This window comes from Myotis myotis, unplaced genomic scaffold, assembly GCF_014108235.1.
Source record: "Myotis myotis isolate mMyoMyo1 unplaced genomic scaffold, mMyoMyo1.p scaffold_m19_p_6, whole genome shotgun sequence".
Taxonomy (NCBI): domain Eukaryota; kingdom Metazoa; phylum Chordata; class Mammalia; order Chiroptera; family Vespertilionidae; genus Myotis; species Myotis myotis.
This window is the reverse complement of record NW_023416368.1, coordinates 86566979-86594195: the sequence shown is the minus strand read 5'-3', so window position 1 is coordinate 86594195 and position 27217 is coordinate 86566979. Positions and strand designations below refer to the sequence as shown.

The 27217-nt window shown below is 53.1% G+C and overlaps 2 protein-coding genes across 7 annotated transcripts in view; one reads left to right on the top strand and one right to left on the bottom strand.

Moving 5' to 3' along the window:
- The window catches only part of MAST3 (microtubule associated serine/threonine kinase 3), a 37354-nt gene extending 28702 nt beyond the window's left edge, over positions 1-8652 (bottom strand). For 2 of the 5 annotated variants that reach the window (XM_036311687.1, XM_036311688.1), the window contains exons 1-2: positions 1234-1372; positions 891-980 (exon numbers count right to left, since the gene is read on the bottom strand). In XM_036311687.1, the coding sequence (XP_036167580.1) occupies positions 891-980; positions 1234-1280 (137 nt within the window). In that variant the 5' untranslated portion in view covers positions 1281-1372. Of the gene's footprint in view, positions 1-890; positions 981-1233; positions 1373-3293; positions 3326-8576 lie in introns of those variants that run through there. The other 3 variants (XM_036311689.1, XM_036311690.1, XM_036311693.1) reach the window with 2 other exon arrangements.
- An 8462-nt stretch (positions 8653-17114) lies between these two features.
- Positions 17115-27217, top strand: part of IL12RB1 (interleukin 12 receptor subunit beta 1) — a 23358-nt gene continuing 13255 nt past the window's right edge. The window contains exons 1-8 of one of the 2 annotated variants that reach the window (XM_036315206.1): positions 17115-17957; positions 18973-19035; positions 19895-20021; positions 20494-20663; positions 21993-22132; positions 24888-24921; positions 25400-25525; positions 26234-26316. In XM_036315206.1, coding sequence (XP_036171099.1) covers positions 17750-17957; positions 18973-19035; positions 19895-20021; positions 20494-20663; positions 21993-22132; positions 24888-24921; positions 25400-25525; positions 26234-26316 — 951 coding nt within the window. In that variant the 5' untranslated portion in view covers positions 17115-17749. Of the gene's footprint in view, positions 17958-18972; positions 19036-19894; positions 20150-20493; positions 20664-21992; positions 22133-24887; positions 24922-25399; positions 25526-26233; positions 26317-27217 lie in introns of those variants that run through there. The other variant, XM_036315207.1, reaches the window with a different exon arrangement.

Genomic DNA, 27217 nt, shown 5'->3' with positions numbered 1-27217 from the left:
GCCCAGTACCCAGCATGGTTTCCAAATTGTTCTCCCTTCTCCCCTTTAAAGGCCCGTGGGAGGAGCCTGAGCAGCTCATTCACACTAAGGTGCAAAGGACCGATGGGCCACCAAATTGTAGACACCACTGACACTCACATCGGTCCCCACCCTGAGCTGTACAAGGAGCCCCTGATCACCCTGGTATTCTGTCCTGTCCTGGGCAAGACCCTGAGCCCCATCAGTCACAGACTCTGGTGGCCAGCTGGCCCTGCGGCTTAGCACCCACACATACTGGACCAAGAGAACCGGTGTTTCCTCTCCGAGCCTGCATTTCCTCAGTTGGGAAACAGGGTCAGGAAGGGTGCCTCCCTCCAAGAGTTGAGGAGGGAACTTAGGCTGCTGCTCAGTCAAGCTGGTTTTTTTCTGCCTGCACCTCTTTACCTGGTTAAGTTCAGTGGTTGGGGCTGTAATGGTGAACTCTTAACCGTGTGTGTGTGTGTGTGTGTGTGTGTGTGTGCACATTCAGAGGGAGGAGCCTTCTGGCCAGCCGAGCTGGTTGTGGGGAGGATCTCTGAGGTCACCCTGGGAGCCAGGCTGATTCAGCAGGGAGGGTTCTGAGCAGGCTGGGAACCCAGCACCTGTCTCAGGACCTTGGGCAACAGCTCAAGTTCTGGCCTCACCTTGGCCACCTGTCGGACAGGGGACCTGCTGGCTATGGCTGAAAGTGGAATTTCCCCATCAGCACCCCAGTGTGGTTCACCGCGCCATTTTATGTAGGGGTAAACTGAGGCCCGGAAGGCGAGGTCAGCAGCCCACAGTACCTGGGGGAGGGAGCTGGGTTTGGGGAGTCTCCAAGGCTTTGGGGGACCAGGGCATGTCTGAGCCCGACCCTGCTGGCTGTCACTTACCTCCAGGGGTGCAGTCCCAGGGAGGGGCTGCAGGGGCTGCAGGGGCTGCTGGGGCTCAGCAAGGACGGGCTCTGGCTACTCGGAGACAGACTGCAAAGAAAGAGGCCCGGACGGTGAACCTGGCCGCGGCCCCTGTGTGTGGCCCAACCCGAAGGCCGGACCGGGAAGGGGCCCAAGGCCCGGGATTCTGGGTCTCCAGCAGGCCTCGAGGGCGGGGCCGGATCACCCAGGAAAGCTCCCTGGAGGCAGCGGTGCGACTCTGAACGACTTGCGTAGAGACGCAGGGGAAGGGTGGTGGTCAGCCTGCCCCTCCCCCCTGCTTCTCCCTTCCCCAGCCACTCACTCAAGGGTCAGCGCCGGGATGTGCAGCTTGTCCCTTCGGGACTTCATGGCGAGGCCGGGCCGCGTCTACACGGTCGGGTACCGACGCCCCCTTTGTGGTCCCCAAACCCGCTGGTGGCGGGATCCCACAGGGACCGACAGATGCGGACGTGGGGACAGCACCCCAGGCAGACGCGGCGCGCGGGCTGGGCCGCAGGGGGTGTGGGGGGCGGGCTCTCTCCGCCTCGGGGCGGGACTCGGAGCCCCGCACCTGCGCGCAGGCCCTGCCCAGCGGCAGAAGCGATTGGGGTGCGGGCTGGAGTGGCGGGTGTCACTCCCTCGTGGGAAGGGACACCGGGGCTGCCATGTCCGAGGCCCGCGGGCTGCACGGAGGGGCAGGAAGGGCTGTCACCGCAGCCCCAGCCAGCATCGCAGCCCCACCGCCCGGCCCCGCCCCCTCCGGCCCCGGCGCTTTCCCAGCTCTCGGGGGTCTTCGGGACCCACGATCCGAGCAGGCCCCGCCCCTGTCTTCCAACCCCGGCTACTGGCGACCCCTGGCGGCGGGTCTCAGCCTCTGTGCGCACTCTCCAGGCCCGGGCCGCGCCTCCAGGTCAGTGCTCCGCGGGCCCCTAGGCCATGAACTCCCGTCCCGCCCCACATTCAGGTCCGACTTTGGCCCCACCCGCCCTTCCTCTGAGAAGCCGTCCCTACAACACCCCAAAGGAGAGAGTCGTCTGTGGCTCTGGCCCCCTTAAATCTCTGGGTGGACCCAGTCCGGCACACCGCAGTGGCAGAGACTAGACAACCCTTAGGTCTTTGCTCCGGTCCTGCCCCGCGATGTGGGACTTTGCCCTCCGTGGTTCGGACTGATTCACTGTCCACCCCCCTCCCCCAGCCTGGGCAAAGGCTACTATCCGAGCATGTCCAAGACCCAGCCCCTACTGGGCCATCAGGCTCTCCCCGCCAGCTGCATCATCCCCAGTCCAAGGAGAGCAGATGGTCAGGGCTTGAGGGCCACTCTGTACTCGTCCCCACCATGAGATTTCAAACTGTCATCCAACACCCCGGACCTCTCCTTTCTTTTCTTCCTCCACCTCCCCTGTGCTCACTCCAGCTACCCCCGTCTCCAAACTGTTCTTCCAATGCCAAACTGGCTCACACCTCAGGACCTTCGTTGATGCTGTTCCCTCTGTCTGAAATGCTGTTCCCCTTAGTCTTTTCCCCTGGCCTCTTCCTCCTGTTCCAGATTTAGGCTCAAATGTCACTTCCTTCGAGGCTAAAGCCGCCCCGCAGTCCCTCTGTCTGTCTCTGTTTCATTTCTCCCCTGCAAAACCACTTCACCATCCCTCCCCCCAAGAGAGTGAGAGCTGCATGGGCAGGGCCCAGCAATGGCTAGTCCCTGTGTCCCTTGTGCCTGAAACAGGCCTGGCACACAGGAGGGGCTCAAAACAAGTTTGTTAAGTGAATGACTTCCCTGGTGGGCAAGAAATCTGTACTCCCAACTTGGTTGAATACAGCCTCCAAAGAGGGGGTGTCTGCACTCATGCACCTCCAGACCATCAGCACAAGGTAAACCCCGCCCCGTCCAGGGCTTTGTTTCCCCATCGGTTAACCAGCAACCGTACTGAACAAAATGTTCTCTGAACTTTTGGGGTCCAGAAATGCCAACCTACAGGACACTTATGTGACCCCGAAGGATACAGTGTTCTACCCATGTTCCCTGAAAGAGCTCCCCATCATGGGAGGCATGTAAGCGGCTGCCAGGACATGAGATTGTAATTCTCGAGAGTCTGGACTCCTGATGCCAGAGAAGTTTGTCCCCTTCTGAGCTGGGTGCCTTTGAGCCAGTGATGTAACCTTTACATCTCATTTCCTCATTTGCAAACTAGCCTGGGCCTCCCAGCCTGTGGTGAGGCCAAGTGAGGTACTTGTGAATTACTTTGCAAACACCAGGCGTAGGAGGATCAAGGTGAGAAGCTTTGTTGTAATTAAATAAATTCACAATTTGGAGGTTGCTGCTGAAATATCTGTGCCCAGCACCACGGGACCCCCACCCAGCCGACCGGCCCCTGGTAAACTCACCCCCGTCCACGGCGAGGCAGGCTCAGTTCCTTCTGAAAGAAGATGAAAATGGGTCATTTCCAGAGAGACAAGCCCTTTCACCCCTGGCCCTCCACCCATCTCACACCCCAGTGGCCCCATGCTCACCCTGCCCCAGCCTATGGCTTCTTTCTGCTTTCCCCTCATACTGGGCTCAGCTCTGCCTCAGAATCAGGGGTCCTCAAACTGCGGCCCGCGGGCCACATGCAAAGACAAATATTGTATTTGTTCCCGTTTTGTTTTTTTTACTTCAAAATAAGATATGTGCAGTGTGCATAGGAATTTGTTCATAGTTTGTTTGTTTTTTTAAACTATAGTCCGGCCCTCCAACGGTCTAAGGGACAGTGAACTGGCCCCCTGTTTAAAAAGTTTGAGGACCCCTGCTCAGAATCTTTGCACCAGCCGTGTCCTCTGCCAGCTCTGGTGCTACTTAATTTGCAGCTCACATCTCAGGTCTCAGCTCACTCAGCCCTTCCTCCTGAAAGCCCTCCTGGACTCCCAATCTACCTCCTTGCCCAGCTCACACCCTATTTGTATGACAAATAACTCCATTATTTAAGATAAACTGGTTACATTTTAAAAGACATATGTCAGTAGTGGCTAACTACTAACAATCTGTTGAGAAAAGAGAGGTTCCTGAGACAGCCTCACCCCGCCCCTCAGATCTGAAAGCCATTCCTCCTTCACCCTCTGCAGAGCCTCTTCCGGTTTGGGTCGTGGGCACTGGTGGGAAGTAGGGCGCTGACCAATGACTCACCACTGAAGACCCTTTTGGAGCTCAGCAAGCTGACCTGCCTCACCCTGGGTGCCCTCACACATGCAGGGCAAAAAAAAAGCCCTGTGCTTGGGGTCCATTGTGACCCCAGAGTCCACCCTCAACTGTGGCCCACCCAAGAGGGTTTTTAAATTCTCAGAAGACCGTGTAGCACAAGTTTAGAATCTGGGGACACTGAGACCTGGGTGATCTGTTCTCTCCTGGCTGTGGAGCCTAGAACAAGTGGCCTGTACTCCTGCTTACGTTCTCTCTTCTGCAGTTTGGAGATAACATCAGGAGGTTCCGGGTAAATCAGCCATTTTTATTTTTATTGTTACTGTTGTTGTTGTGTGTTGCTGCGCTCAGCAGGACTCTCCGCAGACGATCAGGATAACCAGTAAATTTTACCTTTGCCGAGCTGCCTACCGCGCATCAAGAGCAGGGTCTGTTTTTGTTTGTTTTTTACAGGCAGAGAGACTGAGGCGCGGAGGGAAGCCAGCCGCCCATGCCTCTCGGCCGGGAGGCTGAGAGTCCAGGTCTCTGGCCCCCCCCCCCCCCCCCCCCCCACACACACAGAACACGCCGGGGCGGCCGCGTCCAGGACACATGACTATTTTTACCTAAGGTGGGCTCGGGGCTGCCCACGTCCAGAGTAGAGCGCTCTCTGTGGCAACCAGTGACGTCATTAGCTCCCCTCCCGCAGCCAATTGGAGGGGGCCGGCGGCTGCCAGGCGCGGAGCAACCTCGCGGGAGAAGTTGGCAGGGTTTCCCCGAAGGGGAAGAGGAGGGTCGGTGGGGGTGTTACCTGTCGCCCAGCTGCCTTGAGCTCAGAAAACCGAGCCGTTCAAGGTGGGAGGAGGCTGACCTGCTACCCTGAGGTCTCCTACTTAAATACCTCTGGGGACAGAGAGCTCACTACCATTCAGGGCAAGAGGTTATAGACCCAGAACCACCACCGCTACCACTAGGGTCTCCTTCTGCCCTATCCAATTGTAAATGGGATCTTAGGCCAGCTCCCCTCTCCGCCCCCCAACTCCTACTACCTGGAGAAAAAGGGAGGAGCTGGGATCTGAACCAGGGGTACCGGCTGCATCCTTCCCTGTCCCAGCCATTTCCTTCCAAAGCCCCCGACAGCCCTGGGTTCCAGTCCGGCTACCCCCCATCTGGGCAGTGTGAGCCCCGCCAAGCATTTCACCCCTCTGTGCCTTCGTTTCCTCGTTTGGAAAACGGCCCAGTTACATAGGGTCCTGAGAGGAACCAAGGAGCAAGCTCAGGGGTGGCTTCTATAAATCGGAGTCAAGACAAATTTGTGAGGTTAATAATCACCACAATTTATTAATTTGCTTCCAAAACACAAAAAGATGTGAAGTGGCAGCGAGAGGTAAGGGGAAGATGAGCAGCCCCCCTACCCCTTCACTCCCCCTCCCAAAGGCTTGGCCTACACAGAACTCTCCAGGCACCACCCCCAAACCTTGGCTCCCTGCATCATCTGCGTCCGCCCTCAGGCCCCTCTCTCTATATATATACTAGAGGCCCCATGCACGAAATTCTTGCAAGGGGCTCTGCCTCCCAGCCCTGGCTTCATCTGGAAGGTCGTCCGGAACGATGTCCAGAAGTATGTCTGGTCTAATTAGCATATTACTCTTTTATTATTATAGATATATTTTTTTTTATTGACTTCAGAGAGGAAGGGAGAGGAAGAGTTAGATAGAAACATCAATGATGAGAGAGAATCATTGATTGGCTGCCTCCTGCACGTACCCTACTGGGGACCGAGCCCAAAACCCATGCATGTGCCCTTGACCAGAATCAAACCTGGGACCCTTCAGTCCACAGGCCGAGGCTCTATCTACTGAGCCAAACCGGCTACGGCCTCAGGCCCCTCTCAACTGGCTGTTCCCCCCAGAGTGGAGTGGCTCCTGCCTAGAGTGGAGTATGAAGGGGACCATGATTCCCTGGAACTGCCTTTTAAAAATAATATTTACAGCCCAAGCTGGTTTGGCTCAGTGGATAGAGTGCCGGCCTTCAGACTGAAGGGTCCGGGGTTTGATTCCAGTCAAGGGCACATGCCCAGGTTTCAGGCTCGGTCCCCAGTAGGGGGCGTGCAGGAGGCAGCCGATCAATGATTCTCTCTCATCACTGATGTTTCTATCTTTCTCCCTCTCCCTTCCTCTCTGAGATCAATAAAGATATATTTTTTAAAATAATATTTACAGCATCATCTTCTGTGCTTGGCTGGGCTTGGCCATGCTGCCTTCCCTCCAGAAGCCGAAGCTCCACCCTGAGGAATCCCCAGTCTGGAGGAGACAGAGCAGGACATAGATACCCCATCTGGAGTCATTAGAGGGGACCCAGAGGGAGAGAAGGGCTGGAGGGGGGTGTCAGGCTGGGCCAGCAGGCTCGTGGGGAGCAGTAGGCTGGAGGTGTGACAGCAAGGTGGGCACCAAGCCCCGTGGGGAGTTCTCCGCTGGAGCCCAGCGGGAGAGATGTCATCAGGGACCACATGGAAGGAGCACTGGGGCTTCCGGGGAGGGAGTAAGTGGAATTGGTCCCTGAGGAAGCAGGATGGATCTTCCCTCAGCAGCAGAGACACAATCCAGACACAGGCTCTCGCCAGCTTCTCTGCCCCTGGATACTCTGTTTGGGGACCTGGTGTTTTAACATTTTGTCGTTTGCAAGTGGGAGATGATGGAAAAACGGTTGTGGTGGTAATAACGGCTCCTGGTCACTGGCTCCTATACGTGCTCCACAGAAGTCCGAACCTCACCCAAACCAGGAAGGTCCGGTCTCCCCTCCTCCCCTGACCCACAGCCAACACAAGCTGGTGGCCCCATAACAGGTGGCCCCATAACAGGTGGCCCATGGGCCAGTGTGGGGCTGGTTTGGAGGAGAAGCAGGACCTGCCTGGATTTAAATCCCGATTCTATCACCTACTTGATGTGACACCTCAACAGCGGCTACATTTCTCTGGGCCCCCATTTCCCCTTTTGAAACATGGGACTCAGCGGGGGCCGGGTGCTTCCTCACAGTGGAACAGGCCTCACTTCCTGACGTTAGCAGCGCCCCCACTCGCCTACCAGAAGGCTGTTTCTCTATTTTAAGAGGCCGCGGGCGGGGCTCGAGTCTAACTGGGGCTTCAGGCGGAGTTGTCCCTTCGCAATACCCCACCGCTCACCAGCCCTGCCCCACCCTCTCCTCTACGCCCAGGCCCCCCACTCCAGTCTCCGGCCTCTGCCTACCCTTCTGCTCCCCACCCCCACCACGCCCTGGAGGGGGGGTTCTGCCCCGCAGCAATGCCCGCGCCCTCTCTAACACCTCTTCCCCCTCCTGCCTTCCCGGTAACGCACCCGCTCCTCATCACCTTCAGGAGTTCGCAGTCCTGGGACTCCTGTCCCGCAGCAGCTGGGTCCCAGGCGCGCCTTCCCCCTTTGCCAGCCTCAGTCCCCGCCACCCGCCATCCTCTCTAATTCTAGCTGCCCTCGGCTTCTTTCATTTTCCCCAAACATCCTGCCTTCTCTGCCCCAAGGCCACCAGCAACGCTCGGTCAGGCGCCATGTCCTGGTGTGCCTGAGCGCCCCCCATCCAGCTGACCACTGCGCAGGGTCCAGGGTCGCTGCTGCCCTGGCCCTCATCTTTCCCGCCAGGCGGGGAGGTCCAGGAGGAGGGAGCCGGGAGGTGCGGAGTGTCCCGCTGCCTCTGCAGAGCCTGGCACACAGAAGGCGCTCAATACATGTTTGTTGGGTCAATGACGAATTCCAGGTTCCCCACCTGCAACCTGGTGGCTTCAAAAAGAGTGTGGCCTAAGCCCTTAGGGAAACGGGCAGATCCTCTTAATTCCCACGGAGCGCAAAGAAGTTGCCGCCGCTGTGCAACCTCCTGAATGCCAGCCTCGGTCAAAAAAGGGGAGCTCTTATGGCTCACAGGGGAACTGAGGCCGAGGAAGCCAGGGTGCCTTCTGCAGCCCACCTCCCACAGAGCCAATCACCAGTGTCTGGGAGAGCTGGTTGACGACTCCGAGTTACATCCCTGCTGGGCGACCTCGGCTTAGCGACATTCCCAGACTCTGTTTCCTCATCTGACAAGTGGGCACCTGGACAGCCCCAACCTCCCTGGCTTGCCTTCGGGGTGAGCTGAGGCAGGAGCAAGGGGGCAAGTTTTAATACCCATTAATTGATATGACCATCACTCTAATGGGATTAATACAACGATGAACATATGGCGAGCGCTCATGGGCTGCTGTTGCTCCTATTATGATTAGAGCAGCTGGTGGGGGAAGGCGAATCTCTCAGCCCCTTTCTCTCGGGCGAGCGCTTGCAGCCTCAGTTTCTCCAAATGTCAAAGGAGCCATATCCCGTTCCCACCAGGCGAGCACTTGGAGAAGCAGGTGCGCAAGAGGGAGAGATCAGAGCGCGCCCCGCCCTCTGCCTCAGTTTCCCCTGGCCCGCCGAAGCCCCGCCCCCGTCCCAGGCCAGGTCCACCGGGCCGCGCGCCCGCCCGCGCAGGGGCCTCACCTGGAGCCCACGGCGCCGCAGGAGGCTCGGCTCGTCCATGGCTCGCTAGTCTCTGCATCGGACACGCCCTCGGCTCCGCCCAAGCGCGCGAGGCCCCGCCATTGATCAAGCCGGTCAGCTGACGCGGACTGACCCCGCCCCTCCCGGGGAGCCCTCCTCGGAGGCCCCACCCCATTGGGCGAGCCGGCCCTGCCCTTCCAGGCCCCGCCCCATCCTGAGCCCAGAAGTAAACATTTTTCAATGAATCCTTCTAGAAAGAAGGGAGCATTATCATCCCCATTTTGCAGATGAGGGAGCTGCGGGCCCGACAGGTTAATCTGTGTGCCCAGGGCACACAACAAGGCTGGTAGGGTGAGGTGAGGCACTCACCTTCGTGCAAAATTTAAAGCTCTCCCCAAGCTCAATATTTAAAAAAAATCAAAACTAATACAATAGTGCATGATCTACAAAATATCAACATTTTAAATAAAGACAGGACCAAGCTCTGCCCTTGCACTACCTTGCCTCTTTTGCCTCACCCTAATCCTGATCTTAGTCCCAGTAAAATTTTATTTATAAGAACAGGCAGTCACTGTAGTTTTGCCAGTTTCTTTTCTTTTTTTTTTAAAAAAATCTTCACCCAAAGACATGTTTTTTTTGGTTTTTTTTTTTTTTACTTATTTTAGAGAGAGGAAGGGAGAGGGAGAGAGAAACATGGATCGGTTGCCTGGGGCAGGCACCGCAACCTGGGATGGAACCCTGAACCCAGGCATGTGCCCTGACTGGGAATCGAACTTGCGACCCTTTGATGCAGGGGAGGAAGCTCCATCCAATTGAGCCCCACTGGCCAGGGCTGCCAGTTTCTTTTTTAAGGATGGTTGCCTTTGAAGAGTGCCAAACTGGATATCTGGCTAAGTGCCTTATGAGAACCACCTCCTACAAGTATCTGATGATAATTGTTCAGCCTCGCTTTGCAGAAGGCAAACTAAGGCTGGGAAAAGCCTACAGTCCCAAGATAGCATCCATGTTCTCTGTTTTCCTGGGCCTCCCACGGTCCCTGCAGCTGCAGGCTCCCTCGGCTGCCCCACTGTTGGACCTGGTCATTAGAATATGTCAGGCTGAAGGGGTCCCTCAGGAAGGTCACCCACCCAATTGCCTGCGAGGTTCTGTAGGACTCACCAAGTTATGGTGACCAGATTGGGCAAATGCAAATACAGGACTCCCAGGCAAAACGTGTTCTCATACACATTTTTAAATTGACATATAATTCACATACCATAAACTTCTCCTTTTAAACTGTACAGTTTTGCCTGGCCGGCGTGGCTCAGTGGTTGAGCATCGAACTGTGAACCAGGAGGTCACAGTTCAATTCCTGGCACCTGCCCGGTGGTGGGCTCGATCCCCAGTGTGGGGCGTGCAGGAGGCAGCCAATCAATGATTCTCTCTCATCATGGATGTTTCTACCTCTCTCTCCCTCCTCCTTCCTCTCTGAAATATATTTTAAAAAATAAAGTGTACAGGTTTGAGATTTTTAGCAATTCACAATAGTGCAACTATCACCACTATTTAATTCCAGAACGTATTTGTCACCCCCAAAAGAAACCCTGTACCCATGAGCAGTCACTCCCCATTCCTCCTCCCCCAGCCCCGGGAAACCAGCAATGTGCTTTCTGTTTCTATGGATTTGCTTGTTCTGGACATTTTATATAAATGGGATCATGCAACACGTGACCTTTTGTGTCTGGCTTCTTTTAACACCATGTTTTCAAGATTTGTTGTAGCAAATGCCAGTACTTCATTCCTTTCTCAGGCCGAGGAATATTTGTGCCACTTCTTGTTTATCCATTCATCTGTTAATAGACATTTGCGTTGTTTCCCCTTTTTGGCTTTGCAGCTAGTGCTGCTGTGAACATTCATGTACACGTTGTTGTGGGGGACATTGCTTTCAATTCTTCTAGGTGCATACCTAGGAGTGGATTCCTGGGTCATATGGTAACTCTATATTTAACTTTTTCAAAAATTTCCAGGCTTTCTCCAAAGCAGTCTGTGTTCCCTCAAAAGCCTTATGTTGAAATCCTCACCCCCAGGACCTCAGAATGTGACTGTATAAGGAGAAAGCACCTTTAAAGAATTAGTTAAAAGTAAAATGAGGTCACTTGGGTGTATCCTAATCCAGTGTGACTGGTGTCGTCATAAGACAAGGAGATTAGGATGCGGACATGCATAGAGCGATGACCATGTGAAGGTACAGAGAGAAGTCGGCCTTCCACAAGCGCAGGAGAGAGACTCCAGAAGACACCAAACCTCCTGACGCCTTGATCTTGAACTTGTAGCCTCCAGGAATAGATTTCTGTTGTTGAAGCCACTCAATCTGTGAAACTTTATGTCAGCCCTAGCAAACGAAGTCAGCCCAGCTGTTAAATTTAGTTTTAGATAAACAATGAATAATTTTTTGGTATATGTCCCATGCATTACGTGGGGCACTGTTATGCTGAAAAGTTATGTGTTGTTTATCTGAAATTCTAATTTAACTGGGTGTCCTGTGTTTTATCTGGCAACCCTACACTAACTGGACTTCAGGTTGTGGCTTGCATATCCCAGGTGATGGAAGCTCATGCCCTATAATGGCCAATAGTTCTGTTTCTGGCTAGTTCTGCTTTAAAATTCTCCTGTAGCCCGGCAATGTAGCTCAGTGGTTGAGCGTCGTTCCATGAACCAGGAGATTCCTGGTCAGGGCACATGCCCAGGTTTCGGGATAGGTCATCAGCAGGGGGTGTGCAAGAGGCAGCCAATCAATGATTCTCCTTCATCATTGATGTTTCTATCTCTCCCTCTCCCTTACCCTCTCTAAAATCAATAAAAATATTAATAAAATAAAATAAAAAGCTTTCCTGTAGTCCAGGCTGGGGTGGACATGTGACCTAGAGTCTTTATTCACTTCAGCCACTGTGATTAGTTTAAGGTGGACATGTGACTCAAGCTCAGCCAATCAGAGTCTTCCCTGGGATTTAGTCTGGAATCTGGGGAAAAGAGATGTTTCCTGTACTGGAGGTGGTTGGGCTGGACAAATGGTGAGCTGCTGGATGAGGAGCCACCAGCATGGTCTCAAATTCCCCTGCTTTATCTGGCTAACTCCTACACAGAACTCCTTCCAAAATGACCCCTTCAAATGTCCAGCAGGAAAAAAAAATGTCCAGCAGGGAGCACTTATTGACTGATTAACTGACTGAATGCAATTTTTCCATGTGAACACCTATGCAGCCTTCAAAATCCATTTCAGCCCTATGTCTCATGTAATGAAAGGTTGCTGGTTCTATTCCCAGTCAGGGCACATGCCCAGGTTTCAGGCTCAATTCCCAGTAAGGTGTGTGCAGGAGGCAGCCAATCAATGTTTCTATCTCATTCATGTTTCTCTCTCTCTCTCTCCCCCTCAACCTTCCTCTCTCTCTAAAACAAAACACAATAAAACACATTAAGGAGGAGAAACCAAGATGGCGGCATCGGTAAACACCTGAAATTGCTGCCTTGCACAACCACTTCAAAAAGACAACTAAAAGACAAAACGGAAATCATCCAGAACCACAGGAAGGCTGGCTGAGTGGAAATTCTACAACTAGAAGGAAAGAGAAAAGCACACTGAGACTCAGAGGAGGTGTGGAAGTGCAGAGGTATGGAGGCGCATGCGGAAAGGGCTGGCGGCTGAGGATGCAGCTGTCTTTTTCAATCGGGAGGGAGTCTCAAGCTCCCGACTGCTCTGAACTCCAGTTCCGGGCGAGTCTCTGGGGACCCAGAGTCATATGGGGAGAAACTGGACTGTCTGGCAGCAGGCAGAACTCGGAACTCGAGGGCGGCTTTCTCTCAGAGGTGCTTGCAGCGATAACCAGGACACTGAGACACGGGGCCTCTTAGGGCAGGGCTGAGGATCAGCCATAGCTGTTTGCTCCGCCCTGTTGATTCCCTGAGATCCCGCCCCACCCAAGCTGTGTGCAGAAGCTTTTGCATATGAATGGCCTGGCCCTTTGCAATCTAAAATTACCTAACAAACTGCAGCTGGGCCAGACAGACCCAGAACTTCCAAAAGAAGGCCCAAGGCCCCACCGCAGCTTGCATTGCTTCACAGCTGGGCCTCATCTGGGCACCTCCAAACCCCAAACAAAGAAAAGGAATCTGCATATCTCTCCATAGCTCCTGCTGGGTAGCCTCAGGCAGAGGCTAAATTAGCATCTCCTTAGAGATCCAAGAGCCAGTGTCCCCAGTGGTCAGAGTGGGACCATCCAGATTACAACTCCTCAGGTCCATAAGGGACACACTCAGGGGGCAGACTCAGTGAGCTCCAAAGCCCCACTGAAGCAAGTCTTGCCCCATAACGGTGTCTCCAGCACAGAAGTTCTCCCACCGTAGACACAGCTGATTCTCACAGACAATTGGCCTAAAGGTCAATTCCTCCCAGTGTTACCTACAACAATCAAGGCTTAACTACAACAAGACTGTGCACAAAGCCCACAAAGGGGTGCACCAAGAGTGTCCACCTCACATAATTGGGGAGGCTGAGCCACTGGGCCCTATAGGACACCTAGCACACAAAGCCACTCTACCAACACAGGGAAGCAGCCAAAATGCAGAGACAAAGAAACAGGTCACAAATGACAGAAATGGAGGAAAGCAAACTACTGGATATAGAGTTCAAAACCACGGTTATAAGGTTTTTCAAAAATTTTCTAGAAACTGCTGATAAATTTATTGAGACCCTCAATAAATCTAGTGAGACCGTCAAGGATATGAAAAAGGACCAACTAGAAATTAAGCATACACTGACTAAAATAAAGAATATTATACAGAGCTCCAACAGCAGACTAGAGGATCACAAGAATCAAGTCAAAGATTTGAAATACAAAGAAGCAAAAAAACACCCAACTGGAAAAACAAAAAGAAAAAAGAATCCAAAAATATTAAGATAGTGTAAGGGGCCTCTGGGACAACTTCAAGCATACCAACATCAGAATTATAGGGGTGCCAGAAGAAGAGAGAGAGCAAGATATTGAAAACCTATTTGAAGAAATAATGACAGAAAACTTCCCCTACCTGGTGAAAGAAATAGACTTACAAGTCCAGGAAGCGCAGAGAACCCCAAACATAAGGAATCCAAAGAGGACCACACCAAGACACATCATAATTAAAATGCCAAGAGCAAAAGACAAGGAGAAAATCTTAAAAGCAGCAAGAGAAAAACAGTTAGTTACCTACAAGGGAGTACCCATAAGATTCTCTGCTGATTTCTCAACAGAAACTATGCAGTCCAGAAGGGAGTGGCAAGAAATATTCAAAGTGATGAATGCCAAGAACCTACAACCAAGACTACTTTACCCAGCAAAGCTATCATTCAGAACTGAAGGTCAGATAAAGAGCTTCACAGATAAGAAAAAGCTAAAGGAGTTCATCACCACCAAACCAGTATTATATGAAATGCTGAAAGGTATCCTTTAAGAAGAGGAGGAAGAAGAAAAAGGTAAAGATAAAAATTATGAACAACAAATACATATTTATCAACAAGTGAATCTAAAAATCAAGTGAATAAAAAATCTGATGGCCCTAACTGGTTTGGCTCAGTGGATAGAGCGTTGGCCTGCGGACTGAAAGGTCCCAGGTTCGATTCCGGTCAAGGGCATGTACCTTGGCTACGGGTACATCCCCAGTAGGAGATGTGCAGGAGGCAGCTGATTGATGTTTCTCTCTCATCGATGTTTTTGGTTCTCTATTCCTCTCCGTTCCTCTCTGTAAAACATCAATAAAATATACTTTTTAAAAAATCTGATGAACAGAATAAACTGGTGAATATAATAGAATCAGGGGCATAGAAAGGGAGTGGACTGACAATTCTGGGGCGGAAGGGGTGTGGGGGGTTTGGGAAGAGACTGGAAAAAAATAGTACACCTATGGATGAGGACAGTGGGGGGGCGGTAAGCAGAGGGTGGGGTGGGAACCGGGTGGAGGGGAGCTATGGGGGGAAAAAAGAGGAACAACTGTAATAATCTGAACAATAAAGATTTAATTAAAAAAAATAATAAAACACATTTAAAAATCCACTTCAAATTCTCTCTCTTTTTTTTTAAATATATATTTTATTGATTTCCCACAGAGAGGAAGGGAGAGGGATAGAGGGTTAGAAACATCCATGAGAGAGAAACATCGATCAGCTGCCTCTTGCACACCTCCTACTGGAGATGTGCCCACAACCCAGGTACATGCCCTTGACCGGAATCAAACCTGGGACCTTTCAGTCCTCAGGCCGACGCTCTATCCACTGAGCCAAACCGGTTTCGGCTCAAATTCTCTTTAAGAAACATCAGGGAACATTTATTAAGGGAATATATTTTTTGCGAACTTTTACACATCCATCAAAACCCTGCTCAGATGTCTCCACAGGGGTATCAGGAACTGGGATTGTTGAATGAAAGAATGAATTTTTTTCTTGGTAACCTTCTATGTATTCTTTAAAACATCCTCAAGTGATCCTTTGCAGACATCAGAAAATCTTGGTTGAGTGAATGAAAACTGTTCTTATGGGTAAATGATGCCTGCTAATGTGTTTGTTAAATAAATTGATAGGTTTTTCTCCTTGCAAATTCCTTCTCATCCTTCAACATCCCCCTTAGCTGTCCTCAGGGCCATGAGGGTTTCTTGACCACATGGAGGTAAGTAAGCTCAGCCCTCCTCAGAGTGAAGGTTACTCTCTAGGGCAGCGGTTCTCAGCCTGTGGGTCACGACCCCTTTGGGGGTCAAACGACCCTTTCACAGGGGTCGCCTAAGACCATCGGAAAACACATACATAATTACATATTGTTTTTGTGATTAATCACTATGCTTTAACTACGTTCCATTTGTAACAATGAAAATACATCCTGCATATCAGATATTTACATGACGATTCATCACAGTAGCAACATTACAGTTATGAAGTAGCAGTGAAAATAATGTTATGGTTGGGGGTCACCACAACATGAGGAACTGCATTAAAGGGTCGCGGCATTAGGAAGGTTGAGAACCACTGCTCTAGGGGAAAAAAACGGAAGCCAAGCGGTTAGGGAAGTTCTGTGGCTCCTCTGACAAGATTTCTGATTTCCGGAGGTGGGGAGATGCCTGTACCCTGCTCCTTCCTGACTTCCCCTCCCCTTAGCTTGTGGGGCATCTGAAAGTGGGGCAGCCCTGAGGGTATATCCCAGCCGTGCTTCTGGGGCACCTCGGAGGAACCAATAAAAGTTCTTCAGGGCTTCCTGGCAGGCAGCAGGCGGGCCAAGGGAGGTGGGGTGTGTGTGCAAAGACTTGAAGGTAGGCTGTGGTGAACCTCGGGGTAAACCTTACGCTGTGACCTCGATAAGAGTGGAAACATCACCTCACGTGTGGTTAGGGGCCTGCCCACCAACCCCCATGGCTCCCCAGTGCCCTTGGGAGAAAGCCAGCCCTTCAATCCGTGACTCCAGGCCCTGGCCCGCGTCACCACCGTCATCTGGCCCCCTATGTCCAGCTCTCTCCCCACTTACCTCTCTTTCTCTCTCAGTGTTTTTCCAGTAGCTGCTCTGGTGTTGGGGGGATGGGAAAGAGGTACAACAAAAGCAAAGCCAGTGGGGAGGGAAGGTCCCAAAACAAGCATCCTCTTTATCTTTCTTGCAACCCATTGTGCAGATGGAAAAGCTGAGTCCTGGAAAGGTCAACTTTGGTGGGGAGAGAAGTGTGGGGGCGGGGGTAGCCTGGGGCATGTGCCTTACTCTTAAAGGGGCAAAGCTCTGCCACACTGTTGGGCTCTGTCTTCCTATTTCTTCACTTCAGCCCAGGCTTTGAGCGGTCAGGGCACCTCTGGCCTCAGTTTCCCCATCTGTGAAATGGGGCACATGATGGCATTCCCCCGGCGGGGGGGGGGGGGGGGGAAGGGGCATGTCTCAGATTGTCAGGAGCGGGTCCATGTGTTTGCCTGTGTCTCCAACCATCTCTTCCATCTTTTTTTTATGTTTCTCTCAACCCCTGTCTCCTCCTCTGTATCTGCCCTTCCCCCAGGCCTCACACATCAGTCCTTGAAATCCACTCCGCCCCCGGGCCCCGGCGCTGCTGGTGACACTGTGTGGGGCCACAGGGTCCTCGTCCCTGCTGTGCCGGGCCTGGAACACTGCCTCTTTGTCCCCGGGGCTCTGACCTCATGGCCTGCTGGACGCCTGGCCCTGGCTGGCCCAGCTGGCCCTCGGGACTGAGATCCCCAGAAAAGGGGCCTCCTTTCTGCCCTCCTGGGCCTCAGTTTCCCCAGATGATCTCCCCCAGCAGAGACCCTCCCCCTGCTCCTCAATCCCACTGGGCTTCGTGAACATTTTTTTTTTTTAGCTGAAAATCACGTAACATGAATCAAACCATTTTAAAATGCGTCATTCGGTGGCATTTAGCACATTCACTGTGTTGTGCAACAGGCGCCTCTGTCTAGCTCCAGAACATTTCATCACCCCAAAGAATACCCCGTCCCCGGGAGCTTTTGGGGTGCTCCCTCCCCCAGCCCCTGACAACCACTCATCTTTCTGTCTGTGGATTTGCCTGTTCTGGTCATTTCATACCAATGGAATCACACATGTGGGCTTTCGTGTCTGGCTGCTGTCACTCAGTGCCGTGGTTTCGAGGTTCACCCATGTTGTAGCATGAATCTTCTCCACGGACATTTGGGGTCTTTGCTGACAGTGGGGAGAAAGGGTGGAACACTGAGACCCCCAGAGGCCCAGAAACAGACACAGAAGAAAGACTAATCTGAGCCTAGAAGAAGCGAGGAGACTCTTCGGAGTGGAGACCCCGGGTGCCCTGAGGCTGGAGTTTGGGAAATGGGAAGGTGAGCATTTTGGGGGGCTGCGTGTGTACAGCAAGCACCTCATAATTTGTTGGGAGAGCGACCTCAGATATCCAAGGACACTGGACTCCATTCAGCTCCTGAGTCCCAGAGGTTGTCCAGAGAGGGCAAGAGACCTGGCCAAGGACACAGAGCCCAGGCCACCCAGGGGACGAGCACTTGGGGTCCAGCCTGGGCCTGGGGCCAGCAGAACAGAACCCCAGACCAGGGACCCTGGGTCTGACTTGCCTCAAAAGTGGGTTGTGGCGGCAGGAGGCCAGGACTACCCTGAGCTGACTTCCTGGGTTTCTCTTTCATTTTGACTCGCCCGGGAGGGGCCATGACACTTACCTTTTTTTTTTTTTTTAACCTTTTTACTTTTCTTTCATGCTTGGCTTCAAAGTGTTCTGGGGTGAGGGCAGGGCAGTTGGGGTCTCACTGGCAGCGCAAAAGCTCTTCGGAGGCCACAGGCCCCTGCGTGGACCCGATGGGGTGGCCAGTGGCCAGGCTGGTCCCTCTCCTCCTCTTCTTGCTCCCCTGGCCATGTGGTGAGTTTCCACTCGGGCGCCCCTGCTTGTCCTGCTGGGGGGCGTGTGTGCCGAGGGCCACGGACCTGGGTTCCAGGGCTGGCTTTGCGTCTCTGTGCCTTTCTCTGTTACATGGGTGATCGGTGATCACGGCTTTTGGGGTCAGACTTGGGCATCTCCCCTTTCAGCCTTGATTCTGTCTTATGTAGAATGGGCTGGATGTTTGAGTCTTCCCCACCTCCCATAGTTCAATGAGAAATGGCCAAGGAAGGGGTAATGAGCAAGTATGTATATGATAGATATACCTAGCACGGGGTTATGTGGAATCGGTGGGGAGGGGCCCGGCCTCCTGTGGAAGACTGGGTTTGGACTCCTTTTTTTGTTTTGTTATATATTTTTATTGATTTCAGAGAGGAAGAGAGAAGGAGAGAAATAGAAACATCAGTGATGAGAGGGAATCATTGATCGGTTGCCTCCTGCACGCCCCACACTGGGGATCGAGCCCACCAGGCATGTGCCCTGACCAGGAATCAAACTGTGATCTCCTGGTTCACAGGTCAATGCTCAATCACCAAGCCACGCCAGCCAGGCTGGGTTTGCTCTGCTATTCCAGCTGTGTGACCTTGGGCAACATTTTGCCTCTCTGTGCCTCAGTTTCCCCCTCTGTACACTGGCGATTAGCAAGGTTTCAGGGCTTCTGGGTGTCAGACAGGGCTGAAGATCAGGGGATGCTGGATTGCTTTGGAGGAGCAGCCTGAGAGATTGAGGGGTGGATGGGTGGGCAGGGAGATGGATGGATGGATGGATGGATGGATGGATGGGTGGATGGATGGTTGGGTGGAGAGATGGATGGATGGATGCATGTATGGATGGGTGGATAGAGGAATAGATGGATGGGTGGACGAATGGGTGGGTGGGTGCATAGATGGAAAAGCGGGTAAGGGGGTGGATGGCCACTTGGCCACCCCCGGGCTGAGCCCCGCTCCCCAGGCAGTGAGTAGCTGGAACGGTCATTATCTCTTCATTGTCTTTACAGCTGAAGCCTGCAATACCAGCAGGTGCAGTTTTCAGGACCCGCCGTATCAGAACGCAGACTCAGGTTGGGACAGTTTCCCATCAAGGTCGTGCTGGGCTCTGACGGACAGATCCCTCACAGCCCTTCCCTCGGCTCCCCTTGCCCAGCCAGAGCCTCGGCCCACCCGGGGCCGCGGGAGCTCCTGTCTGCAGCCTGCCAGCTTGTCCTCACCAAGCTTCGGTGTCCTGGAGCAGCCACCCTCTCTGGGCCCCGTCTCCTCCCTGGCAGGGTGGCAGGGCTGGTGTCTGCCTCGGTTCAGATGGGTCAGCATGTGGGGCAGAGTATCTGTTAAATATTTTGAATTTTTAATCCCCTCCCCGGCAGGCACTGCTGGAATATTTAGCCTGGCAACGCACCCCCACTAAGGCTCTGCCACCCAATCTTTTGTTCGAGAGATATTTATGGAGCACACACTATGTGCTCACACAGTCCTAGACATGAAGGAACCAGCTGCTAGCCCAGTCGCCCTCCTAGGGTCACAGCCTCATGCGGGAGGTAGACAGCAGGTCCACAAATGCATGTGCTGCCTGCAATGACATGCACAGACCTGGCTGAGGGGTTGGAGGGGGATGGGGCTGCTTCCAGTTGGCTGGTTGCGGGGTAGGTGACACTGAAGGAAAACCTGGAATGTCAAGATCCGGGGGAAGGCACAGCATGTGCAAAGGCCCTGTGGTGGGAGTGAGCCTGGTGTGCCTGAGGGCCCATGAGGAGGCTGGTGTGGCTGGAGCAGGGGGAGCAGGGGAGATGGCAACAGACAGGAGTGAAAGCACAGGAGGGTGCTGGGAGCTCGCTGTTCAGACTGTGGAGGCACCGGATTTCATAAATGTCACCAGGACTCATCTTGAGACTCCTCCCCTACTCTGGTCTGTTCTCAACCCTCCAGGATTTCCTCCAGGCTCAGCCACAGGCCCCAGAGCCCTGAGCTGCTACCGGATGTTTGGCGCCTGTTACGAATGTGCCTGGGAATATGAGGGTCCCGCGGCTGGAGTCAAGCACTTCCTGAGGGGCTGGTGAGGACCCCTTCCCAGGCCCCAAGCCCTCAGCCACATCCTGCTCCGGCTCCTGACCGATGCTCCTGCCCTCAGATGTGTGACCACAGCCCAGGGCTGGTGCCTCCTCCTGGGCCTCAGTTTCTCTTGTGAGCAGGGAGGGTGGGGAGCTCTGTGTTGTGAGGGGTCAGCCTGGGTGGGCAGCCAAATTGGACAGCAATCAGTGTCTCTCTAGTCCTTCTTTCATCCTCACCCTCTCACTCATCTGTTGGTTCATCGGTCCATTCACCCATCAATTCATTTCCTCCTTCTCTTTGTGAAAGCTCGTGTTGGAGCCCTGGGGTCCCACAAGCCCCTCGATCCCAGGCTGATCTCCGAGGAGCCCCAGGCTTGGGAGGGGGAGTCAGAGGGGAAGAGAAGGAGGCAGGGGTGTGACGCACGCTGCCTGCTGGGCTGAGACGCCAGCTCAGCACCAACACCCTCCTCCCCGCAGCCTCAGGCCCGGCCACTGCTGCTACTTCCCTGCGGTCTCGGGCACCAAGCTGCAGTTCTCCGAACAGGACGGTGTACCTGTGCTCGACAACGTCACTCTCTGGGTGGAGTCCTGGGCCGCCAACCGGATAGAGAAGTCGCCCGAGGTCACCTTGATCCTATACCGCTCTGGTCAGCACCCGTTCTCCTCCTCCTCTTCCTGCCGCCCTTTCCTCACACAGAGATGCCTCTGGTCCCCAAGCCTAGACCGGGGGAGGGGGGGTGGTGTTCTGGGACCCTGGGAAAGGGCTTGAAAATCCCAGCCACTTACACATCTAACACTGTTGTGTGTCTTGGCAGAGCCTGTCATGGCTCCCTGACCCTGACCCTGAGCCTGACCCTGACCCTAACCCTGACCCTGACCCTGACCCTGAGCCTGACCCTGACCCTGACCCTGGCCCTGGCCCTGGCCCTGACCCTGACCCTGACCCTGACCCTAACCTTGCGAGATAGATAGAAACATCAATGATGAGGGAGAATCATTGATTGATCCGGATCAAGTCCACAACCCAGTCATGTGCCGTTGACTGGAATTGAACCTGGGACCCTTCAGTCCACAGGCTGATGCTCTATCCACTGAGCCACGCCAGCCGGGCAACAACATGCATTTAGCATATAGTTGTGGAGCTGCCCCTGTGTACCACCCTGAGCCACAGGGGCCATAGGCAAGGCCGACAGAAGCCGCAGCCTGGGGCTGGGACTAGGAGGCCAGCAAGGGCGCCACCTTGAGTACAAAACTTTAAGTGGGTGGCAAAACCCTCGGTGGCTAATAGAAACAATGCTGTAACGCAGTATTTTTAAAAATCAAAATTAATGTAAAAACCCATGACGAACAAAATATCAAAATTTTAGATAAAGACAGGATCCAACCCTGTATTTGTACAACCTTGCCCCTTGTACAACCTTCATGGAGCCCAGATTCAAGTGGGGGTGATGGATGAGGTGTGATCAACACACATGGTGAGATACTGCTGGGAGGTCAAGGTGTTGCCTCCGGCTCAAGCTGAGTCCTGAAGGATAAGTGAATCCAGGAGGAAGAAAGGTTGGAAGTGTGTTCCAGGTGGAGACGTGTGCCACAGCAAGTGCAAAGGCCCTGGGGTAGAATCGGGCATGACAAGATGCTGGATGTCTCTCCTTAGGTCAGGCTCCTTGAAGTGGGCCTAAAAAAATTAGTAAGATTCCCTAATAGTCCTCCAGAAAACAGAATCAATTAATTACCCTCTTGTCAGCAATGGGTATTAATATTTTAAAGATTTTTTTCACTAACAGGATGCTGTGTATAAATATTGACTCCTTGACTCATAGAATTCTAGGCTTAGGCTGCAAGGGTGATTCATGTTTGGGGGACTTGGCTGGCTACCCTGGGCTGGGCGGGGTGTGGGCAGATTTTCTGGAATTTTGGGGACCAAGGGCTCCCACCAATGTCGGCTTCCCCTCCCCATCCTCTGCCTCGGCTTCCAGTTAAATACGACCCGCCACCAGAAGACATCCAAGTGTCACGCTTAGCAGGGCAGCTGCACTTGCAGTGGGAGACCCCCGCCCGCCAGGATGGCGCTGAGGTGCAGTTCAGGCGCCGGACGCCTGGCAGTGCGTGGAAGTTGGTGAGTTTGCTTCCCGGGTCAGGGGTGGGCACAGGCCTCTTCCAGGGCACGTTCTCCCTTAAATCAGTGTCATCATCTCAATATCCGTTACCCCTCCCAGCAGGTCCCACACTCGCCCCATGTCTAGCCTCTGAGGTTTTTCGGGGGAGCAGCTCTGAGGGTGACCGCCCTGTTCACCCCCGCCCCCTCGTGGCCCCCTAATGCCTCCGGGAGGCATCCTTGTCCCCGGCAGCCCTAGGGGCCCTCACCTGCCTCCGGCCTCCTCTGGCGCCCTCCCCCAAGGCCATCATTCCCTACTTACCCCTGGGTTTCCAGCCTCCTTGCCTTTGCTCGTGGACTTTCCTCCACTTGCTCGACGCCCTCTCCACATGAGCACGTGAATCCAGCCCCAGGGCCACCTCTTCCAGGAACCGCCCTTCCACACATTCCTTCTTCTCTCTCGCCCTCTCTTCCTTCTTTTTAAAAAATTGAGATATGCCTTGGCAGGTGTGGCTCAGTTGTTAGAATGCCATCCGTGCATCCAAGGGTTGCAGGTTCAATTTTCGGTCAGGGCACATACCCAGGTTGCAGGTTGGATCCCCGTTCAGGGAATATGTGTGACGTTTCTCTCTCACAATATTTCTCTCTCTCTCTCTCTCTCTCTCTCTCTCTCTCTCTCTCTCTCTCTCCCCAATGAGAATTAAAAGAGAGAGAGAGAGCCCTAGCTGGTTTGGCTCGGTGGATGGAGCGTCAGCCTGCGGACTGAGGGGTCCTAGGTTCGATTCCTGTCAAGGGCACATGCTGGGTTGCAGGCTCGATCCCCAGCGGGGGTCGTGCAGGAGGCATCTGATCAATGATTCTCTCTTATCATTGATGTTTCTATCTCTCCCTCTTCCTTCCTCTCTGAAATCAATAAAAAAAATATAAAAATAAATAAATAAAAGAGAGAGAGATGATTGAATATAACATTATATTAGTTTCAGGTGTATAACATAACGATTCAATATTTGTACATATTGCAACACAACCACCACAATAAATCTAGTTAACTTTTGATATGATGCATAGTTATAGATTTTCTTTTTCTTGTGATGAGAACTTTTAAGGTTTACTCTCCTAGCAACTTCCAAACATGCAATACAGTATTACCGGCTACAGTCCCCAAGCTGTACATTACATCTCCACGACGACTGATCTTGCAACTGGAAGTTTGTATCTTTTGACCATCTTCAACCATTGCTCCTACGCCCCGCCCCCGATTCTCTGGCAACCACTTATCTGTTCTCTGCATCTGTGAATTTGGTTTTCTATTTTGTGTTTTTTAGGTTCCACATATAAGTGAGATCACATGGTTTTGTCTTTCTCTGTCTAATTTACCTCACTTAGTACAATGCCCCAAGTTTTGTCACAAATGGCAAGGTTTCCTTATCTTTTATGGCTGATTAATACCCCATCGTAGGTACCTATATCACTTTACTCATTCATCGATGGGTAGACGTCTCGCTGTTCCCATGTCTTGGTTATTGTAAATGATGCTGCAGTGAACACAGAGGTGCATGTCTTTTCGAGTTGGTGTTTTTGCTTCCTTCCGATGAACACCCAGAAGTGGAATTGCTGGGTCGTCTGGTAGTCCTGTTTTTAATTCTTTGATGGACGTCCACACTATTTTCCATAGCGGCCGCATCAATTCACAAGCCCATCAGCAGTGCACAGGGTCACTGGTCTCCACATTCCCGCCAGCATGTCTCATCTCTCCTCTCGTAACCGTTTTAACAGGTGTGATGTGCAAGGTGGCTGTGCTTTGCGTTTCCCTGATGGTTAGTGGTGCTGAGCATATGTTCATGCGCCTGCTGGCCATCTGTGTGTCTGCTCTGGGCCTTCATTCACTCTTCAGCTTCTGTCTGTTCCCTGCTCTGTAGCCCCACTGCCCAAGCCAGACAAGCCTGCCCTGCAGAAACCTCAGCCCAGACCCAGTCCCCAAGGAGCCCCAAGTTTGAGGGAGGCAGAGACCCCCCCCCAGCCTCTGAATTGTGGCCAGTCTCCTCCCCCCTCAGCCTGGGAGCATCCCGAGGGCAGGGGGTGGCCTCATCTTCACCCCCATCTTCCTCCCTCCTGAGCCTCAGTTTCCCCATCAGATGTCTAGGTCCGGATCCATCAGCAGCAGGTGACATGGGACCCTGATGGGGAGGGACCTCTCTCTGTGTTTTATCTCCAGCCCCCTAAGCACACTCGGCAGTGGGCCCTCTCAGACCCCTTTGTGGGTGAGGAAACTGAGGCTCGGGCGGCGGGAACTTCTCAGGGTCCCCAGGGAGTGGGGGGGGGGGCAGGCTCTTCTGATCCCCCACACAGCAGACAGGTAGGTTTCGCCTCCTAAAATATATATTTTTAGGAAATCATAAAATAAAGTTTGTCTCCTAAAATAAGTCTTTTAGAAATGTTTAAAATTGGAATCATCTTAGATTTTCAGAAAAGTTAAAAATAAATACAAAGGGCTCCCATAGAACCTTTGCCCAGCTTCCCTCCTTACATCCCTGACGGCGATGCACAGGGCACATTACTAGGGACCAAACTCCAGAGGTTACTGCATGCTACTCAGTTCCCCAAGAACGTCTTCTTTTTGCTCTTGGATCCATCCCAGGGTTTCGTATCGCACTTAGTAAAATCATATTTTTAAGGAGGATGTTAATAATAAATGAATATTTTTACTAATAATATTAGAGCTAATATTTTTCAGCATCAAAACGTAAAACAATATATGACTATGGTCTTGTCCTAGGGTGACTGTGGACATCAGGATGATGCTGGCTTTGGTGAGAATAAGAATAGTAACAGCAACAGCTGCAGCAAATTATCATGAATCAAGCACCTACTGTGTGCCAGACAAGTGCTAAATTCTTTGTATACCTGTTGGTCTGCCCTGTGGTTCTGTATTGGATTGGTCCCATTTTACAGGTGAGAAAACAAAGGCGGGGAATGTGTGTGAGAAGCCATAGGCCAAAGTCACATTACAAGGGGTGGCCTTGCTGGGACTCGAACCAGGGACAGAGAAAGAAGTAGATGATCCTTGAGGCCCCAGGAGGACAGGCCATGGCCTGATCCTGCCATATCCTCAGGGCCTGGCACACAGTTGGCTCTTAGAAAGTGCATGTATACAATTGGCACCCAATAAGTGCATGCACACAGTTGGCACTCAATAAGTGCACAATGGCTAAGTGACCAGTGCCATGCCCACTGCACCCCCAAATGTGGGACAGCCCCTTGGTCTGATGTTGGATCTCTTTCCCCCAGAATCCTGCCTCGGCCCGCTGGAGAGGAACGAGGCCCAGGAATTCCAGCTGAGGCGCCGGCAGCTGGGGCCCGGCGCCCTGCAAGGTCCCTGGAGCGGCTGGAGCAGCCCCGTGTGTGTCCCCCCTGGTGAGAGTGCCCAGAGCTACAGGAACAGGGGCAGGCGTGAGAAATACGGCAGCGGGTCTTAGAACTAAGGCAGCAAGTGTTAGAAACAAGATGACAGGTTTTTGAAATGAGGCAGCAGGAGAAAGTAGTGAACATCATGAACAGGTGGCAGTGAGCGAGTTTCACTTTGTAAGTTGTGGTGAATCCATAATCCAAAAAGGAAACATTTACCAGCCTTCTTCTCCTTCCAGTTTGGTTGGTTGGTTTTGTCTTTTAAAGTCGCAGGAGGAATAGACAGGTGCAGGGGCTGTGTCAGGAAGACACGTTCCCAAATAACACAGGAAGCTGGAGCCTGGGCAGCTCAGGAGAGGAGGTGTCCCTCCCTCCCCATCTCCCCCCCGCCCCCCCCCCACAACCCCCCGCAGGGGGCGGGGAGGGAGGGATGGGGGTGACTGTCAACATTTGTCCCCACCCTGCCAGCCGGGGCCTCCTCCTTCCAGTGGCATATCTGCTGGGAAAGAACTCTACGAACTGCTTTCTGGTTTTTATTTAAATTGGGGTAAAGAACACACGACATAAAACGCACCATTTTACTCATCGCGTTGGGAACGGATTTGAGAACCAGATCATCCTGTGTCTCCTGGGAGGGGAGGGAGCGGGTTTGTTTGCAGGAGGTTGGGAGGAAGGACAGCCCCTGCCTCCAGGTGACTGTCTTGCGTCTCCGGACAGAGCCGCCCCCACAGCCCGAGGTGTGGCTCTGGGTGAAGCCGCTGGGCCGGGACGGGAGGAGGCCAGTGACCCTGCGCAGGCGGGTAAGGAGGCTGTGTGCGCGGTGCCGGGGGGAAGGTGAAGGGCGACCGGCGGGGGTGGGGGGTGTCGGTGCACAGGTGGGAGATGGAGGGAAGCAAGACGTGGAGGGGGCAGGGCAGGGCCGGGGCGGAAGGTGGGGTTAACTCTGAAGGGATCGGGGAACCCCGGAGGGAGGGTAGTGAGCGGAGGAGGGATATGGCTGGACTCAGGGGTTCCAGGCTCCCTCTGGTGGCTCCAGATTGTGGGGGGCTCCGGTGGACGCTGGAAGGCCAGGAAGGGGTCAATCATGTTGGTCTGCGTGGGAGATGATTCCTTTTAAATCCACCAAACAACCCTTGTATTACGGACAGTCCAACTAACCCCATTTTACAGAGAAGGAAACTGAGGCACAGAGGGAAAATGTCTTACCTGCCCCGGGCGGGGTGGCTCAGTTGGAGTGTCCTCCCATACACCGAAAGGTTGTGGGTTCGATTCCCGGTCAGGGCACATACCTAGGTTCTGGGTTCAATCCCCGGTTGGGGCGCATATGGGAGGCAACCGATTGATGCTTCTGTCTCACGTTGATGTTTCCCTCCCCCTCCCCCTCTCTCTAAAATCAGTAAACGTACCCTCCGGTAAGGATTAAAATTTGGTTCTAATACCCTGAGTCAGGGGCAAAAGCATGACACCTTTCACCATCACTGACTCAGCAGGTCCCCAGGGGGCCGTCACAATACGTCTACATGGGACTCCTTTGCTTCATGGGTTTCCTCTCATTTGAATCCCTTTTCTCAGGAAAAATTTCCAGGGATGAGGTCACTGGGCCCAAAAATGGAAACGTCCTTCTCCTGGCTCTCAGTGGGTTTTTCCAAGTCACTCCCCACAAAGCAAAAGCAAACAGACAGAACCATCGTGCATGGGATG